Source organism: Saccopteryx bilineata, chromosome 5, assembly GCF_036850765.1.
Source record: "Saccopteryx bilineata isolate mSacBil1 chromosome 5, mSacBil1_pri_phased_curated, whole genome shotgun sequence".
NCBI classification, from domain to species: Eukaryota; Metazoa; Chordata; class Mammalia; order Chiroptera; family Emballonuridae; genus Saccopteryx; species Saccopteryx bilineata.
In genome coordinates, this window is record NC_089494.1 from 256937061 (window position 1) to 256955411 (window position 18351).

The 18351-nt window shown below is 45.8% G+C and overlaps 1 protein-coding gene across 7 annotated transcripts in view; it reads right to left on the bottom strand.

Annotated features, from left to right (window-relative positions):
• Window positions 1-18351, bottom strand: part of CC2D2A (coiled-coil and C2 domain containing 2A) — a 121071-nt gene that overhangs the window by 68373 nt on the left and 34347 nt on the right. For all 7 annotated transcript variants that reach the window (XM_066280078.1, XM_066280076.1, XM_066280077.1 and 4 more), the window contains 6 exons: window positions 11944-12153; window positions 10867-10946; window positions 8522-8662; window positions 5190-5346; window positions 4133-4371; window positions 690-867 (listed from right to left, as the gene is read on the bottom strand). In XM_066280078.1, the coding sequence (XP_066136175.1) occupies window positions 690-867; window positions 4133-4371; window positions 5190-5346; window positions 8522-8662; window positions 10867-10946; window positions 11944-12153 (1005 nt within the window). The remainder of the gene's footprint in view (window positions 1-689; window positions 868-4132; window positions 4372-5189; window positions 5347-8521; window positions 8663-10866; window positions 10947-11943; window positions 12154-18351) is intronic.

Below are 18351 nucleotides of genomic sequence, written 5' to 3' on the forward strand. Positions count from 1 at the left end.
GCGTGTGAGGACGGAGGCAGAGACTGGAGTTATGCCATCATGAGCCACGGAACTCCAAGCGCCCCAGGAGCTGGAAGAGGCAGGAAGAAGTCTCCTCTCGAGCTTAGGAGGGAGCACGGCCCTGCTGACACCTGGCTGTCAGACGTCAGGGCCTCCAGAACGTGAGAACAAGTATCTGTTGTCTTAAGTCACCGAATTTGTGTTGCTTAGTATGGTAGCCCTGAAAACTAACATACAGAAATATATTGCTAATGGTGGCATTCAAGCTAGTAGGAAGAATTATTTTGGGGGGAGGATCTTAACACTTGTAACGTCCCTCTCAAACCACCTGAGATTATGGCATAATTGATCTCTCTGGTATATTATTCTAGAGTCCAGGGTCCTCCACTGATGGGTGAGCCAGAGACCCTCCCTCCCCACCACGCTCCCTCAGCCCCTGAGTCCTCAAGAGGCACACCCCCGAGCACTGTGCCCAGGGTTACTCTGTCAACATTCTGAGGAGGTGAGCTCAGGTAGCAGACCTCCTTCTGCCGAGATCTTAGGAACAAACGTGTCCAAGAGGGGCGGACCTTCTGCTCCCCTTGAAAATCTGCCAGGACGCCGGCAGAGCCAACGGGTGATTTCAAACCACCCTGCACCTGCAATGACCAAAACATTCTTGGGATGGTGACAGTAATTAAAATGCACACCTGCAGTGTTAAACTCTCCGGCCAGTTGACTATTTGCAAGTTGAAAATCTGTCCAAAGTGAACGCGGAAGTCCGCCCCCAGTGGCCGGCCCTCGGTCCTGGACACCTCCTTGTCGTTGAAGATCACCTTTACATACACCGAGCGCCTCCTGACGTCTTCCCGTCGTGAGACCTCCACCCTGCAGAGTGAGACCGTTGGCAGGTGAGGCTCCTATTAATTGGCTGAGGACAGCTGGAGAGTTTGACAAATGGGCGCTGAGCAGAACAAGGTACGCCGCTGGGGGCGACGTTGCAGGTCACATTAGCCCTCATTGAACCAAAATAACACCAGGTCTTCCGAAGCTTCATATAATGAAATGTTGTGATGTGGACCAGGAAGCCCCGAAAGGCAATGAGGGGTTTAAGAACTGGGCTTCGTGCATCGCTGCATCACTCTTTACTTAATTTTTCTTTTCAGACAAGCCTTGCATTTGCATCCCAAAGTTGTAAGAAAACAGACACATTCTACTTGTTAAGTGGAGAGAATTGAAACCATAAGAGGTAGTAGTGATTTATATTTGGGTAAGACTTTTTATACTAAAAATATAATAGTATATCGTAGCAGTTAGGTTAAGTCTGCTTCTCTTAGACTCAAGCTTATTTGTTTGTTTGTTTGTTTATTTATTTAAACTTCCTGATGGTGACTGGTCACTCATTGGGTGCAGGGAATTGAGAAATGTCCTTTATTTTTAAAGGTCATTTGCATCCCAAGAAAAGGTATCCTGGAGAGTATATTATTCTTAAAGCCAAGGCATTTAAAAATAAAATCAGAACCTCTAAGAGTGGCCTTTAATTGTATTGTGCCTATGTGCAGAGACACCCACTAAGACCTCCAGTTATGCGGTAAGTCGATAGCAACTCATGCTTGTTAAGGGAAGGGGGGATTTTAGAGCATAAAATTTGGAAACACCCTCACAGGTTTTTGTCTGGTGGGTTTTTCCTTTTAATATTTTGGTGACATATATACAGCATTACACTTTTTTCTACCATTTTGACTATTTTTAGTGTACAATTCAATGGCATGTCGTACTTCCCAATGTTGTGTAACCATCACCATTATCCTCTATAATGTTTTCAGCGTCCCAAAGAGAAATCGGGAGGCAGTTTTAAATTTTACATCTCTGTAATAATTTACGCCCAACCCAGTCATGAAATTGCTCAAATAACTAGAGTATTTTTTTCCCTAAAGGACGTTTAACACCAAATTTCAAGAGCTATCCAGACACCCAAAGACTCGACTCAGAGTAGTTCTAAGGTTTATCCCGGTAACTTTATGCTACAAACAGATCTAAAACTCCCCCTTCTTCTGCATGGCTCCCACTGGCCTGATAAAGGGGGTTGATTATAATTGTTGACAGGGGGTAACCTGGGTTATTGTCCCATGTGCCAGTGGAAAACTCAGAAACTTAGGCTGGAGGTATACATTCTCAGTCAAAATGGGACTCACCATAAAGAGCTGTCAAATCAATCTGAAATTTCCCCTTTAAAAAAAAACATGTATGAGAAATAGAAATGTTGTTAGGAGAGAGTCAATCCTCGGAAGTTTTATCACAAGGAGCATTTTTTTCTTTTTTTCCTTTGTATTGCATCTGTATGATGTTATGGATGTTAGCTGCATTTCCTGTGGCGATCACTTTACAATATATGCAAATCAACCCATCATGCTGTACACCTTAAACTTATACAGTGACGTACGCCAATTACGTCTCAGGAAAACTGGAAAGAAAACTGGCTGTGTGATAATACATTTTAAATGTTTATTACAAAATTGTGTAGCATACTATTTGTGGCTACAAAATAGTCAATGTAGTGTTATGGGACAGTTTCTGTGTATTCGGATGCTATGACGTTGAAAGAACACATAGAAATGCAAAAGAAGCTACAATGTGAAAATAAATTATTAATATAGTAACAGAAGTTTGAAATTAAGGTGGTTGTAGAAAATCTGATAGTGACATCTTAATTCACCACCATTTCCTAATTACCTGTGAGCGTAACTGACTCGATAGAATACTCTCTTTCTACGGTGGAACATTGACAATTCCTATGGTCCTGATAGGTCACTATTTACGGGAGAATGTAGCTTGGATTCGGTGGTATCCATTTACTAGGTTCCCATATGCTATAAGACGCCTCAGAATCACTGGAAACTCTGTGACAACACAGTTTTCTGGGTCCTGACCCAGAGTTTCTGATTCAGCGGGTCCTCAGCTAGGACCGGAGGAGCTGCATTTCCTTTTCTTTTCTTTTCTTTTCTTTTTGTATTCTTCTGAAGTTGGAAACAGGGAGGCAGTCAGACAGACTCCCGCATGCGCCCGACCAGAATCCACCTGGCACATCCACCAGGGGGCGATGCTCTGCCCATCTGGGGCATTGCTCTGTTGCAACCAGAGCCATTCTAGCGCCTGAGGCAGAGGCCACAGAGCCATCCTCAGTGCCCGGGGCCATCTTTGCTCCAATGGAGCCTCGGCTGCGGGAGGGGAAGCGAGAGACAGAAAGGAAGGAGAGGGGGAGGGGTGGAGAAGCAGATGGGCACTTCTCCTGTGTGTCCTGGCCGGAAATCAAACCCGGGACTCCTGCATGCCAGGCTGACACTCTACCACTGAGCCAACTGGCCAGGGCCTAGGGTCTGCATTTCTAACAAGTTCTCTTGTGATGTCGATGCTTCTGGTCCTGGGGTAACACTTTGAGAACCATCTATCCAAGATGGAGAAAAGACATAAATAAGAAATTAAAAAATTTTAAGTTAAATATAATTTTTTAAAAAAGGATGAGTATATATACATGTTCAGTAATTTATTATATGCATAGGTTTATATACGTAAAGAGAAGTTTCTGATTATGTTTCTCTTAGACATCATACCCTAACTACTAGAAATGCATGTCTATTAACTCTGGGGTGCGGAGACTTCAGATGGCCTGACTTAGATATCCACAGTTCCTTTGGGAGGCTCTACAAGGCCTTCAAGGGAAGAAGCTGAACTGTGGAGCTGAAATCAGGGGCTGAGGAGAGAGACCTGGGTGTGTCTGTGCTTGGGGGTGTGGGGGGTGCACTACCAGTGGACAGAAAACAAATTGAGGTTATGATAAAGGCTCCAAATCAAAAGCTATGCGGGCAGCAACTGTGAAGAGCGCCCCCTACAGGCAGCTCCACGTAATGGACTCCAGGGAAGCCAGCAGGGATGCATTAGTTCAATAGGTGAACCAACCACATGGAATCACCAAAACATGGCCAAACATCGGCGATTTCATGTAGTTTGACCAAATATACATTTACAGAGAGTTAACGATTCCCCTGATTGCATGGTGTCGGTCAGAAGCTGTACAGGGGATGCTCACTCCACGCAGTGTGTGCGGATGTGTAGGCGGGTGCCTGAATCCGTCTGGGTCCCACGCAAACCTCACCTGGGACATTGGTCGTTGGGCGTCACGCTCCCTGCCAGGCTCAGCTCCGGCACCAGTGCGGGCTCCCCGGGCCTCCTCCTGCTCCGGGACGCTCTCTCCCGCACCCGCTGCTCCAGCGCGGCCCGATCAGTCGGCTCGGGAGGGGTGGGTCTCACCGGACCCTCCCCGCGAAAGGGCTCCTCCGGCTCCTCAGCAGGATGTCTCTCCTCTGCTTGTTTCTTTTTCTTTTTCTTGGCCCTCTGTTGGGTAAGAGGCAACCTTATGTCAACTAGAAAGCTGGGCATTTCACGTAGGAGCACAGGCTTCAGGTTCAGATAGACCTGGACGCGAACCCGGTTTCACCCCAGCCAGCTGTGCGCACTGAGACGGGCCGCTAAGCCGCTGACCTCTCCGTGCCTCGGTTTCTCCTCTACACAATGAGGGCAGACACAGGAAACTCTTTCCAGGGCTGGCGAAGCGGGGCAGTGCCGGGAAAGCACTTATCTCAGAGCCCGACCCTTAGCAAGGGCTTTAAATAAACGTGAACTGTTCACATGGTTCTTAATATAGGTTCTCAAGGCCAAGGGCACATCTTGAAATCAAAGTCAGGCATAGAGCACAACTGGTTTTGCAAGTCACCCTCATCCCTTACTTATTGCCCTTGGATTCAATTTTGCAGGTCTTGTGCGCAAACTTAGGTAGTTTCTGAGGGAGGCCCGGGAGCATCAACACCCTACAGCCAATGGGATGATAATGCATGTAAAATGCTTGACACATAAGTGAACCATCACCGTCATTATCTGGCCACTCACACTGTCACAGTGATAACAGAGAGCTATCCATGGAAAAACTGGCTCTGGTTTCAGCTAGCTCTGTGGCTTGTTGAACAAGTGCATTCACTAGCATGATCACCCACTCATTCTCTTGTCCCCCAGCAAGGGGCCAGGGAGAGAGACAGAGCAGAGCCAGCAGGGACCCCAGGCTGCTGGCTGGTTCCCCTCCCTCTGTCTCACTGGGCGCCCTGGTCCTTCCCTTGCCCAAGGTCAGCCCCGGTCAAGGCTGAGTCCCGCGCACAGACCTGGGCTTTCTTCCAGGCTTGCCAGTGCTGGTGCGCAGTTCTGTACTCTTCCATCCTCTGGTCGTACTCCTCTGCCTCTTCTTCCAACAGTTCGCTTATTTCAGCTTGAATTTCTGCTTCGTAGGCTTCCTCGTCGGCCTTCTGATCCACCTTCTCCCTTTGAAATAATTTACAGTACCTTGGTTAGTTCTTGAAATGAAGTAATAGAGTAATTAAAAACATCAAAGACCTGTCCCGGGCTTGCTTTAGGGCAGGTCCTCTCCTAAAAGTTCTGCACAACATGTTAGTTCATGACCCCGTGATGCAGAGACCGATCATCTGCATTTTATACACAAGGAGACTGAGGCACAGAGAGGTTAAGTAACTTGCCCCAAAACACACAGTTGGTGGTGGAAGAACTGGAATATGAGCCCAATCTATCTAGCACTAAGCAACAATGCCACTCTGAGTTAAGTGACCCAGATGGCCTACTGCCACAGTGCCCGTAAATTCTCCACCTATAGCGGTAGGAGTTTCGCTTGTAGGTATCCTATTCACTCTTCAAGTCTCTGAGGACCCATTCATCATGTTGCTACTGAGTCCCAAAAATCATGTTTTGACTCCGGATAAACGATTTGAGTTTTTCTTCGATGATTCTGCTGACAGTCCATCAGAGGTTTAACTCAACTCAAAGCAGCGTTCCCCCCAGGTGTGTTCTGTAGAACACTAGTTCTGTGAGACGCCCTACGAAAAGGGTGCGGGGCCACCTCAACCCGAGGTTAAACTCACGGGAAAGGTCCCCGCTCATTTCTGCAGAGCCCTCCATATGTCAATGGGCAGCGTGACTCAGGAGGGGGTGGTCAGCATGCCTGCCCAACACATCACACCCACACGTCACCCGCAGGGCGTCCCACCCCTGCGCTGGTCTCCTGTGTGGTCAGGTCGGGTCAACTCGTCGGGCCTGGCCTCTTAGAGTTCCTCATCCTTTCTCAAGACACTCAGTCAAGTGCCTGGAGCTGACAAATATTTGCTATGTACACATGTGGCCTGATGGCCTAGCAGTTAGCTATCCCCAAGGCACGGACTCTTACAGATTTCGAGGATTCTAGCTGAGAAATCACTTTGGAACTTATAAATATAATAATTGGAGAAATTTGGCTCAAAAATTGAGTTTCAGCTCTGATAGATAAGGAAACATTGGCTTTCCTCCTTGTTATTCAGAAACACAGATAAGCTGGTGGGAATTTGGAAAGCTGTGCAGAGAAACAATTACACTGTACCATAAGGTGCCTGTGTGAACCAAGGACGTAAGGAGAGGGCGCTCCGGAAGAACTCGGGAGCAGCACTTACGGCGAGAAGGGGTCTGAAGTTTGTTACCTAGAGGGGACCTGAAGGGTAAATTTCCTATACATCTTTGTCCTAAACTGAGGAAGGAAAGAAGGAAGGAAGGAAGGAAGGAAGGAAGGAAGGAAAGGAGGGAGGGAGGGAGGGAGGGAGGGAGGGAGGGAGGGAGGAAGGAAGGAAGGAAGGAAGGAAGGAAGGAAGGAAGGAAGGAAGGAAAGAAGGAAGGAAGGAAGGAGAATATCTTGTAAATATTTATGCTCTGCTATGAGGTTGGAGGGGTAGCCGGAGAGACAGAATTTAGAAGTTGAAACACTGGAACTTCTGGGAAAGACCCATAGTTTCTGTGGGAGAAACAATCTAAATCTGTTTCTCGCTAATTAATATTAAGTGCGCACGCACTGAAGTGGCAGGTGCTCAGCTCGGGACCAGATAGCCAATGGCGACGAGGTGCCTGACCTCCCAGAGCGCAGTCTCACGTTTGTCCTGGGAACTGTAGAAAGTTTTCTCAGCCTTATGCTGACTACATCCCCACCACCACCACCACACACACATCACAGTCTGCAGCTATCTTTGGCTAAAATATGGCTCTTCTCAAAGCAAAGCACCTGCTAATTGCCCACCTTTGTCACCTTTCATGTTGGTGTATGGGCACAGCACTTATTCAGAAGAAGCAATCAGAAAGGGACCGACCAACAAGGACACCCTTGAATTAACATATGCACGTGATTTTGCTGTGATAACTGAGCTCTTTATCATTAATCAAAGTCTGGTGAATGAGGCTTCCTGAGCTTCAAGCTAGGAGAGCATCCTCTCCCACACCACGCCCACCTCAACTCCATGTGGATCAAAGATGGGTGTGAAGTGAAAGACAAAGCTGTCAAGACCGCAGGAGACAATGGAGCAGACTGTCCACAGGACCCCGGGGGAGGGGGTCTCAGCACACGGGAAAAGCACCCATCACAAAAGACCACTAGAGTCTTCTGAAAATTAAGAAATCCTACTTATCGACTATTCAGCAAAAAGAGAGTAGAAGGACAAGTCCCGATGGGAGAGGCTGTCTGCAGCACACACCATCCGCCAGGGTCTCGTGAACAGGGCACGGGCCGAACTCCTATAAACTATGAGAAAGATAAAAGAGACGAACGGTCCAGTTCAGAAATGGACAAACGTCTTGGACAGACAGTTCATAGGAGAGGAAATCAGGATGGCCAGTTCACGTGTGGGGACTAGAAACAGAAACACGTCATCAGCTCGGCACGGTGTTCACAGTTGACACCACCAGGCCACGTGGACGATGTGGGTGACGTGGAGCCACGGGGACACTGGTCAGAGTGTAAGTCAGCTCAGCCACTCTGGGAAAATGTTTGGACTCAGCAATGTAACTGTCTGGTGAAGTGCCTCCCCTATGCCTTGACAATTTCCCTTCCAGGTATATTTCTGGAAAACTTAGGCACACACACCCTAAAACATATGTTCCCAAAAATGTTTACAGAAGTGCCGAGTGTAAGAGTTGAGAAATAGAATCAACTCTAATGTTCACCAGCAGTAAAATAGAAAATGTTGTAATATTCATGTAATGAAGAAATAAAAGCAAACTACAGCTATATGCTTTAAAATTCATAAATTTCACAAAGCATTCAAGACAGGAAACAAGTGTGTGTATTCAATAAAGAATGCACACAATTTGCTTTCATTTATGGGAAAGTCAAAAAGTTTATGTGCCTAGGGGTAAGAGATGGCCAACCTATTTATAAGTAAAAGCAAAGAAACACTGATCAGAAAAGTCCAGAAAATGGCTACTTCCAGGAGGGGGACATGGTTGGGGTAGGAACCCGGGGCTGCCCGGGACTGGGAATGTTCTGTTTCTTAACCTGGGGAGTGGTTACATGGCTATTCATTTGGAAGTATGTTTTTTGTAATTATCTTTTTAAGCTGTAGCTATGTTTTATACATTTTTCTCTATGCATGACATAACCCAATAAAACAATATATATATTTTAAAAGCCTACTTTCTCAAAACAAGTTTCAAGGGCGTATTTGTGAACCTCTGGAACTCCCGAAGGGACTTCATTTCTTTCCAGACTTTTATGATGGTCTTAAGCAATGTTCGATCTTTTTCTTGTTCAGCGTCACGGAGTTTTCTTGTTTGCCTACAAGATAGAATGCATGGGTGTCTATATAAAAGGTATTTAGCTGTGTTTGTAAATTAAAAGAAAAAAAAACTAGTGACGTCATGGGCATTATATATTTAATTTAAGAGCTACAGTATCTTAAGTACCAAAAAACTAAAATCTATGAACCCAAATTTGAAAACAATAGGATGTTAATCTGTTTTGAGAGGTTATTTGATTTTGCTTCGGTAGGTGAATCTGACTTAAACTTAACTAAATTACTTTTTAGACAAATTGCCACCGTTGATACTGCAAAAATAAACGGCCCAGGAAATGCCGTTTTCATGAACTAAATGATTGTGAACATAGGGGACTAGGTTGCTGACCCAGTTAACAACACATATATTCAAGCCTCTGTTAACACAAATCAGAGTTTCTCCCTTTAGTAGACGAAGCAATGTTCGAGCTTGCCTTGATAAGTTCTCAGCGCTAACTAGAGTAACAACATTTTTGACCTGATTTGAAAAAGCATCCTTGGAAAATGCTTCCATTTTCATGTCCATTACTTGAAATGTGTGGCTATTATCTAATGCCTTACTTTAAGCCCTCTCTACAAATGACAGCCCCGTCCAGAACCCAAATGTACTCTCTTATGTCATTAATTAATTAACTAGACAATGGGTTTTTTTTTCTTGAGCATGGACCAGGTGTCATGCCAGGGGATTCGGAAGTGCCTAGGTGGTAGGAGGTGTCTCTGACCTCAGGAAGTTTAGTGCCGGAGACAGACACACAGAGAAAGGACTAGAACGTGCAGTGTGAGAGTCGCCTAAGAGAACGTCTGAGGAAGCTGGAGGCAGAGTTTCCCGAGTGAGCGCCTCCTGCCCTCCAGAAGGGAGGCCTGAGACTGGAGGTGGTACAGAGAGGTACAAGAGGGCTGGGTTTCTTTTTTTTTTTTTTTGCATTTTCTGAAGCTGGAAACAGGGAGAAATAGTCAGACAGACTCCAGCATGCGCCCAACAGGGATCCACCCGGCACGCCCACCAGGGCGACGCTCTGCCCACCAGGGGGCGATGCTCTGCCCCTCCAGGGCGTCGCTCTGCCGCGACCAGAGCCACTCTAGCGCCTGGGGCAGAGGCCAAGGAGCCATCCCCAGCGCCCGGGCCATCTTTGCTCCAATGGAGCCTTGGCTGCGGGAGGGGAAGAGAGAGACAGAGAGGAAGGAGAGGGGGCGGGGGGTGGAGAAGCAAATGGGCGCTTCTCCTATGTGCCCTGGCCGGGAATCGAACCCTGGTCCCCCACACGCCAGGCCGACGCTCTATCGCTGAGCCAACTGGCCAGGGCCAGGGCTGGGTTTCTAATCCTTCAGCTGGTGGTTGTGGGGAAGGAAGATGGTGGAAGATGACAGCCAGTTAGTGATTGGGTGACCAAGATTCGGGACTCTCTGAAGACCTCGGAAAAGCAAGCAAGCGGTGAACTAGAGTAAGAAGCGTTCTTCTTGAGGAGCAGTGGTTAAAACCACATTGTAGTTAAAGGCACAGATGTTGGAGCCAGACGACCCAGGTTTAAATCCTGGTTCTATCATTTACTGGCTGGCACGCGTCTTTCCTGTCCACATGTACCACAAGCATGTAGCCAGGGCAGATGAGTACTGTCTCAGGTGCTCTTCTGTAGACTTAGTAAACTGTATCACACAGCAAGTATCCTCTCACACCTGGATTTTTAAATCGAGCATTGTTTTATCCATATTGATATTCAGATCTAACTCAGTCATTTCAACCATGGTATAGATGTTCAGTGTTAACAGTCTAGGAGATGTGTTCATTGCTATAGGGTTATTTCTGCATTCTCATTTTGTAAATGATGCTGTGAAGTCCTCGTACATGCTTCCAGCTGCACATGTGCACATGGCTCCTTGAGGTATACACGTCTGAATAGAATTGCTGGGTCCTAGCTGATGGGCACTTCAACACTTTGCTTGTCTGTGTCCAGACTGTTCCCTAACATGGTGGCTGTAGCAATATTTGTTTATACCATCAGAGGGTGTGAGTTATAACATCACACCTCCTTATTTTTTTTATTGGGTTTCAAATTTGGTGTTATTATGATAGATATATCTCATTGTTTCTTTTGACTTTATTTCACCTATACTCAGTGCATTCAGAAAAACTGAAGAAAAAAAAGGCTCCCACAAGTACACATCAAAAAGGAAAAATGCAGCAGTGACAATTACAGACTGGACTCACCGAATCTCAGATTTATACTCTTTGATGGCTTTTTGCGTTATATCAAGGTCTGTCTGAACAGCATTTCGTAGAGCTTGGAGCTTAAAAAGATATGGATATAAGTTGTGAGTTAGACACTCTCCTCGCTACTGCAAATAAAGTGCTCTGCCTGGAGCTGCCTATAAAGTGACCCACCCACAATATGAGCCATGGGACCCATCTTGTGATTGGATGTCCAAGCACCCAGCCATTACCAGGCATTCACCAAAACGAGCTTTGACAAAGGGCTATTTCTTCTATTCTTAAAATAAAAAAAAGAGAACATGTAATACTAAAGAACATTCTATGTCTCTCTTTGTTCTCTGGCCCAGATAATCAAGGGGTTCACGAGAAATGTTACTTTTATGTAAGTTTCTCGGGAACAAGGTTTCTTTCGAGGCTAAAAGTGGAACATTCTGAGTCCTGAATGTACAATGATATTCTTGTGATGTAAAAAGATCATAAAATAATAGACTCATGAAAGGAGGTGTCATGGAGTTATCTTTTATTCGGGGGGGGGAAGTAACTTTTAATGTCAGGAAATAAGGCTAAAATTGCCTGTAGTCAAAATTACCCATGAAAATTCCACAGGATAGGATTATATTGGAAATTAAAACAAAACAAGTAGCCATTTCTCTGAGCATCAGTTGAAACAACTGACTTGTGTTTAGGTTAAAGGAAGTTACATATAGAAATGTAACTTCTCTATGGACTGACAGATTCTCTAGGGACAGAGAGATTCTCAAGCCTTGAACAGTCTCAGCTCTGAGATCACCTGAGCAAGACACAGACTGCCAAGCATCTCCCATCTAATACCCACTCCTGGTGAGCGAGATCGCTTGCACTGTTTGCACAAATCTTTCTCTTTAAGCCAAGTGTGTGCCACTGAATGTGTCCTGGTTCAAGTACGTCATCACGTCCTTCCCTTTCCTTCTAGGTACGACAACATGTCACTCGTCCTAGAAAGAGGGACCCCGTCTGAGTGTTTGCTGGGGGAGGGACCTCTGTTGTTGGGGCTCATCAGAAGACCCAACCCCCCATCAATGTGCAGGAGTGTACCTTATCAGTGAGAAACTTTGCCTTGTTTCTCTGGCATCTGGCAAGGTACTGGTCATATAATTGGGCCAGCTTGGCGGCCAAAACATGCTCTCGGCTAAAGCAGGGATGATGAGTGAAGATTAACCCCGAAATGTCAATGTCCAGTTGGAAATTTCCAGGAGGGTCTCCAGATCCCAGCATATGTTGACTTCTGTGCACGTATCTGACCGCCTGTCAAGGAGAGCAGAGTGTAGAAGGAACGGTCACAGCACTCACTAGAAAATGACCCAAGAAGCAACAGGGAGATGGTCAGAGGCGCAGAATACCTCTGGCCCTGGTCAGACCAGGAGGAGGATGCTCCATCCCCTCTTGCCTGGAGGTCTTAGGGATTTTCTCTCTCCCAACTCAGCCCTAATCTTTGTCCTGAATACTATCTTGTCTCTTGGGTTTTGTAGCTGGTGACCTTGAAATTCTTTTAGCGAGAGAAGCCTGGATTTTGGTCCAAACTGATCACTACTGGGATCATAGCTATGCTCTCCATATGCAAAGTAATGGCGGGAGAGGGAGACTGAGCAGCTGAGTGTGTGGAAAACAGCAACGGAAACTTCCCCTGGGGCTTTCCCGGATTGCTTGGTGTATTGTGTGTCAGGTAAATCTCTGTTTTTATTGCATAAAATCTTCAGGCTGTGCTACATCCATTGATCATGACTGCTTTTGCGGGCACCTCAGTTTTGAGGCTGGGCAGTCCAAGGTGGAGTGGCCTTTCCGATTTTATGTTTTTATTTTTACGGAGACACTGACTGTGATTGGAATGTGGGCTTTGAGACTCATCACTCAATCCCCCTTTGTGCAGAATGGAGTTTTTGGAAGCTCCTTGCATTACCTGGAAAATGAGAATATAAGTCATACGGCATAAATATATTATTTATACGTTATGAGATTAAATGGGAGTTGTAAAAACTCAAGCGAGGATTGAAGCCTCGGCTCTTCGTAAATTGTGGGTAACATTGAGTCATCTCTGCATGTAATTCCTCCTCAGGCATCATGTAAAGAGGAGGAACTTGGGCTCCAGCTCTGGCTGTAACTCTCACTTGCTGGAAACTCGGACAGGTCACTACACATCTCTGAGCCTCTATTCCCTCATCTGTAGAAATGGGGGGCTGGGGGAAAAGACGGAGTTAGCATTCTGTAGACCATTAGACATCATATAAACCACTTCACACACATACCTCATCCATCCCACAAAGGTACGTGGATGTCCACAGTGTGGTGGGCCTGTCTTCAAGCAGCCCCACCCATTGAGTAAGAGGGAGGACTGGGGTCTGATCTTTGTGACACGAGGCGAGAAGTATAGGGCCTGGGGTGCGCAGAGGGAGGCTGGGAAACCCAGAAGATGGGACCTCAGAGTCCTATGATTGTAAGACCCTAACATTCTCCCCTATCAGACTAAGGGCAGGGAAAGGAGGTCCATAGTGTGTGTGTGTGTGTGTGTGTGTGTGTGTGTGTAAATATGCACAGAAATGTATATCAGTTATATAGTGTGATTTGCATTTCAGTTACTATTAGTCATCGAGCTAGTACTGGTATTTGCATTTCCAGCAAAGTATATACACGAGTCTTCATTTACCAGTAAATTTGATGTGGTTTTGTGTCTTTGGCTGCTTTGTACTGGTAGGACTATATGAGTTTATTTATTTTATTTATTTATTTTTGACAGTGACAGTGAGAGAGTCAGAGAAAGGAACAGATAGGGACAGACAGACAGGAAGGGAGAGAGGTGAGAAGCATCAATTCTTCCTTGCGGCTCCTTCGTTGTTCATTGATTGCTCTCTCATATGTGCCTTGACGGGGGAGGGGGGGCTACAGCAGAGTAAGTGACCCCTTGCTCAAGCCAGCGACCTTGGCCTTCAAGCCAGCAACCTTTGGGCTCAAGCCAGCGACCATGAGGTCATGTCTATGATTCCCACGCTCAAGCCAGCGACCCTGCGCTCAAGCTGGTGAGCCCATATTCAAGCTAGATGAGCCTGTGCTCAAGCCAGTGATCTTGGGGTTTTGAACCTGGGTCCTCTGCGTCCCAGTCTGACACTCTATCCACTGCACCACCGCCTGATCAGGCTGAGTTTATTTCTTTTTAGCCATTTAATTTCATACTTTGCCCTCTTCCCCAGATTAGTAGACTATTAATGTATATTTAGTACTTATAATTTCCTGCAAGACTATAATAGAATGTATCCTGCATTTATTTAAAAAAAATAACAAGTTTTCTTCTATAATATAGCATTAGTCTGCCTCTAATGAGAAGACCAGCAGATAGATTTCTTTGTTTAAAAAAATGTCCTTGTAAACCAGGGTGTGTTTACAAATAGGGTAAGCTTCTATAGGAAAGGATTCACTATATCTCTGTCCCTTTCAAAATAGGCTGAATTGAATCACCATTCGAATTTATAGGGCAGAAAGACCATCCTCCACGAATAATGTTCCACCAATATTTTTTGTGCCTTCTGAAAGCCCTTGTTCTGGTCATTAAAATCCTTACACTTTAGATGGCAATAATGGAGGCCCATTTCTTTTCTTTTTTACTCCTGTAAAAGTACTTGATTATAACTTGCATTCATGTTAGAAGTTTTTGATCTGCATGTGGCCAAGACATGTCTTATGATCACTCAGACTACCTGGGTTACTCAAAATCCCACCTCACAAAGACGTGTACAACTAAACACATTCCATAGACTTGATGGAAAATCCCTCCCTAACTGCTCTGCTCTTGCCCAGTTCTCGCTATGGCTTTCCTTTCTCCGCGGGGGTATGAGGTCACTTGGGTGTGGCTCTCAGGTTCTGTCTTGTATTCCTCTTGGTGAGTGAGTAATGTCGGGAGCATAGTTTCAACTATTAGAGATGCTAGCTGGGGCACCTGACCTGTATGTCTCCTTCCCCAAGTCTGCATTAGCCCACGTTCAAGTGATTACTGGTGGTCTCTGCCTTACACTCAGCTCCCAGATTGCTGGTAGTCATTGGGTAAGATAGCTCAAAAGACCCCCATTCACTTCCTATTGGGGAGAAAGACCACTCGGGTTCATTGTCTTTCTTTTCTTTTTGTTACATCTGTTTTGAAATGTGTGTGTGTGTGTGTGTCTGTGTGTGTGTGTGTGTGTGTGTGTGTGTGTGTGTATATATATATATATATATATATATATATATATATATATATATATGAAAAGAGAACTATTAGGAGAACAGTAGCTATAATTTCTCCCAAGAATAAATAACATTTATAAGGAATATTATTTTAATTATGAAATTAATTTGATTCTTCCGTCTTTAATTGAAAACTGAACACTAAAACCATCAGAGGCGCATACTGATCACCTGCCACCTGCTCTTCATGTGCAGAGATGCATGCCAACAGAGAAAAAAGTTCAAGTGGTACAGAAATAGAATAATCATGGGTGGGATTTAAATACAAGTGTCAATATTTGCCCCGGGGAAATAGTAGCCACAAATCTGAATTCAGCCCAGAGCCTGCAGAAGGCTCCACAGCCGTTGTTCTGGTCTTCCCCGGGAATCTTCCTCATCCTCCATCTCCCGCTCCTGTCTGCAGGACACGAAGGGGGTGCACGTATGTCTGACTTACTACTGAACAGTTTGCCCTTGGGATTAATAACATGAACCTTGGGAAAAAAATATGATGTTTTCTTTCTGGAGTTGCTAAAGTTAGGCTATCAAAGGCCACGCCCACAAACACATAGAGAATTCTGGGCTCCCTGCAACAGGAGAGAATGAGGCCAGCCAACATTCAAGGGGAACCAGAGAAAAGGGAGATGGATGGAGAGCTGCCAGCACTGAGTCCCCCGTCCCCGCGCCGGGCCCTGATTCCTAAAGGTCCTCCTTCAATTTAATGATTTATCTTCAGATTCAAATTGTAAGCAATTTTGAAAAGGGGAGGCATCCACACATATGCCCCCAGAAATGCCACGCTGACTCCTAATCACGATACCTTTAACTCTTGACATCCCAGTCCCCTGCACTGGGGCAGAGTCTCTCTGTGGTCAAGTGTGCGTGTTCCTGCCTCTGTATTCCCACAGCTCAGCGCGACTAAGAGTTACGGAGGAAAGGGTAAAATGGAAAGGATGGAAGGAAGGAGGAGGAATGGAAGGAAGGAAAGAGGGAGGGAGGGAGGGAGGTAAGGAGGGAGGGAGAGAGGGAAGCTGTCCCCACTGCTTTGAAAAACTCTAACCCCACTTTGCTGTCATGATGGGACAAACTACACTTTATATTGTTTGTCTTTTACCCGCAATGTCCCATTTTTATTTTTATTTATTTTATTTTTGAATTAGTTCCTTCTGAGGATGTAGTAAATTGCATTCTTTCTCATTTGAGGTTTAATTTTGTTCTTTGCACAATATCTAATCTCCTTTCTTCCATTTCTTTATCTTTAATGGTGTCTAAAAAGGGTCTTAGTTTAAGAACAGTAGAATCTTTCACGTCTAAGAATACTCCCCCCCCCCCGCTCTATAATTAAGAAAGATGTTCAAAGAAGTAGGACTGAATCCCAACTCCCTTCCAAAAAAAACCCTCTTAAATCATCTAATTGCCGGTTTTAACCAAAGAACAAGCAGGCTTGACTCTGATGGGGGTTGGGCTTCAGTCAGTCCTGCTGGGTTTGGTTAGCCTTAGAGCTGAGAGTGCTGAGGTATAAACTCATCCCAGTTCCATTAAAGGCCCAGGGGCTTGCCAACCCCTGACCTGGCACACAGAGCTGGGTTTCCATTGCTTGGATTCCAGGATTAAACCAGATGCTAGGAAGCTACTGTTTTGCAGGAGAGATGCTGAGAAGAGGAATAGAAAAGAAGGGATTATTTCTAGATATATTCAGCTTGGTGAAATCTCTGTCATGGTAGCCAATTCACACTTGTATTGAAGTGTTACCCGTCCCAGGCTGTTGGCTGGGTGTACAGTTTAGGAGAAGACTAACACCCAGTCTTTGCCCTGGAGTCCCTTTCAGGGCTATAAGGGAGGAAGGAAGAAGGGGAATTAACCATTATGACTAGAACGTTTTCTGCCTATTCATTTCTCTGCTCCTGCATCATCTCAAAACTGCGAAAATACATGGGTGTTGACATCAGACAGACCTGGATAATAAATGTAGGTAAAGGTAAAAATCAGTAAATAAAATTGTAAAAATGTTCATTTCTTAAAGAAATGCATTGCGTTCTGAGTCACTGGAAGGTACCCTAACCACATTTTAAACAAAGACTGAGTCAACAGTAAACTCAGCAGGTAACTTGTTATGGAGAAACAAAGGGATTTAACCCCCTCTGCTTCTTTCTCATACACTCTAACACATTCTTCCCACTTTGCTATGCTCACAGCCTGCCCTCTAAGGAATGACCTTGGGAGGTGTCAGCCCCTTGAGATTTCTCCCTTCTCTGACTCCTTTCCCTGTGATGCTGGACAGCCAGCCCTCCTAGTGGGACGAGTCTCTTCCTCTGCTTTCTTATTTCTGCCCACAAGATAGGAAGATCTCCCCTCTCAAAAGTATTGGGAGGGAACCTATTGGGCAAATAAGTTTGTAAAATTTGTGTTATTTAATTTTGCTCACTTTTATTGTTAAAAATGGCCGCTGCCAGGTGAAACTACTAATTCCCTTCCTGCCTGGGAAGGGGCTTTGTTATGCTAATGTGTGCTGGAGAGGGGGTTTTCAAACCGAAAAGTTTCAAGAAGACGTAGAAAGGAAAGGAAGGAGGCCATGTTTTTGCAGAGTGAGAGAAGGGAGAAAGCAGCCAAGATGCAGGAGGAAAGTGTGCATGGGGAACCAGAGGTGACTGAGCGGGTGGGGGCCTTTGACCCCAGGAAAACCGGGAGAAAGTCAGCGGCTTTGGGAGCCCTGAATGGAAAGGGAAGTGTTTTGCTGCTGTGTGTATTTACTCGCTGGCTGGTTGCTAGAATAAAGGCTAGAATAAAGGAATGGCCCACCAGTTTTCGGCTCCGCAGTTTCTTTACCATCTGCCTGAATTCAATGAGAACCTGCACCTGCCTGGCTGTGATGGCCGTGACTACTGGCCTTACAGACCCTCTGTGCTTCTCTCCCCCTCTGCCATCCCCGTGCGCTAGAGAGAAGGAAGAGTGTGTCTGGTTGGCAAGTCAGGTGGAGCCCAAGACCCATTGGTCTGAGCCCTCTGCTGGGCAAGGTAGCCAGTGGCCCCTGGCTGCCCCTTCCTGGCTCCCTCCTGGAGAGCCCGCTAACGGGTGCTGTCTTCCCTCGGTGCTCCCTGTCGGAGCCCAGGGGCAGTCCTCCTGCTGCTCAGCTTGGGTCTAGATGGGGATCATAACTCATGAAAGACGGAGCAGGAAGACTATCTGCTCTTGGTTCTGGGTAGCATTCTGCCACCCAGTGTTACCCATTAATGCGGCTGATAACTGCGTCCGTCT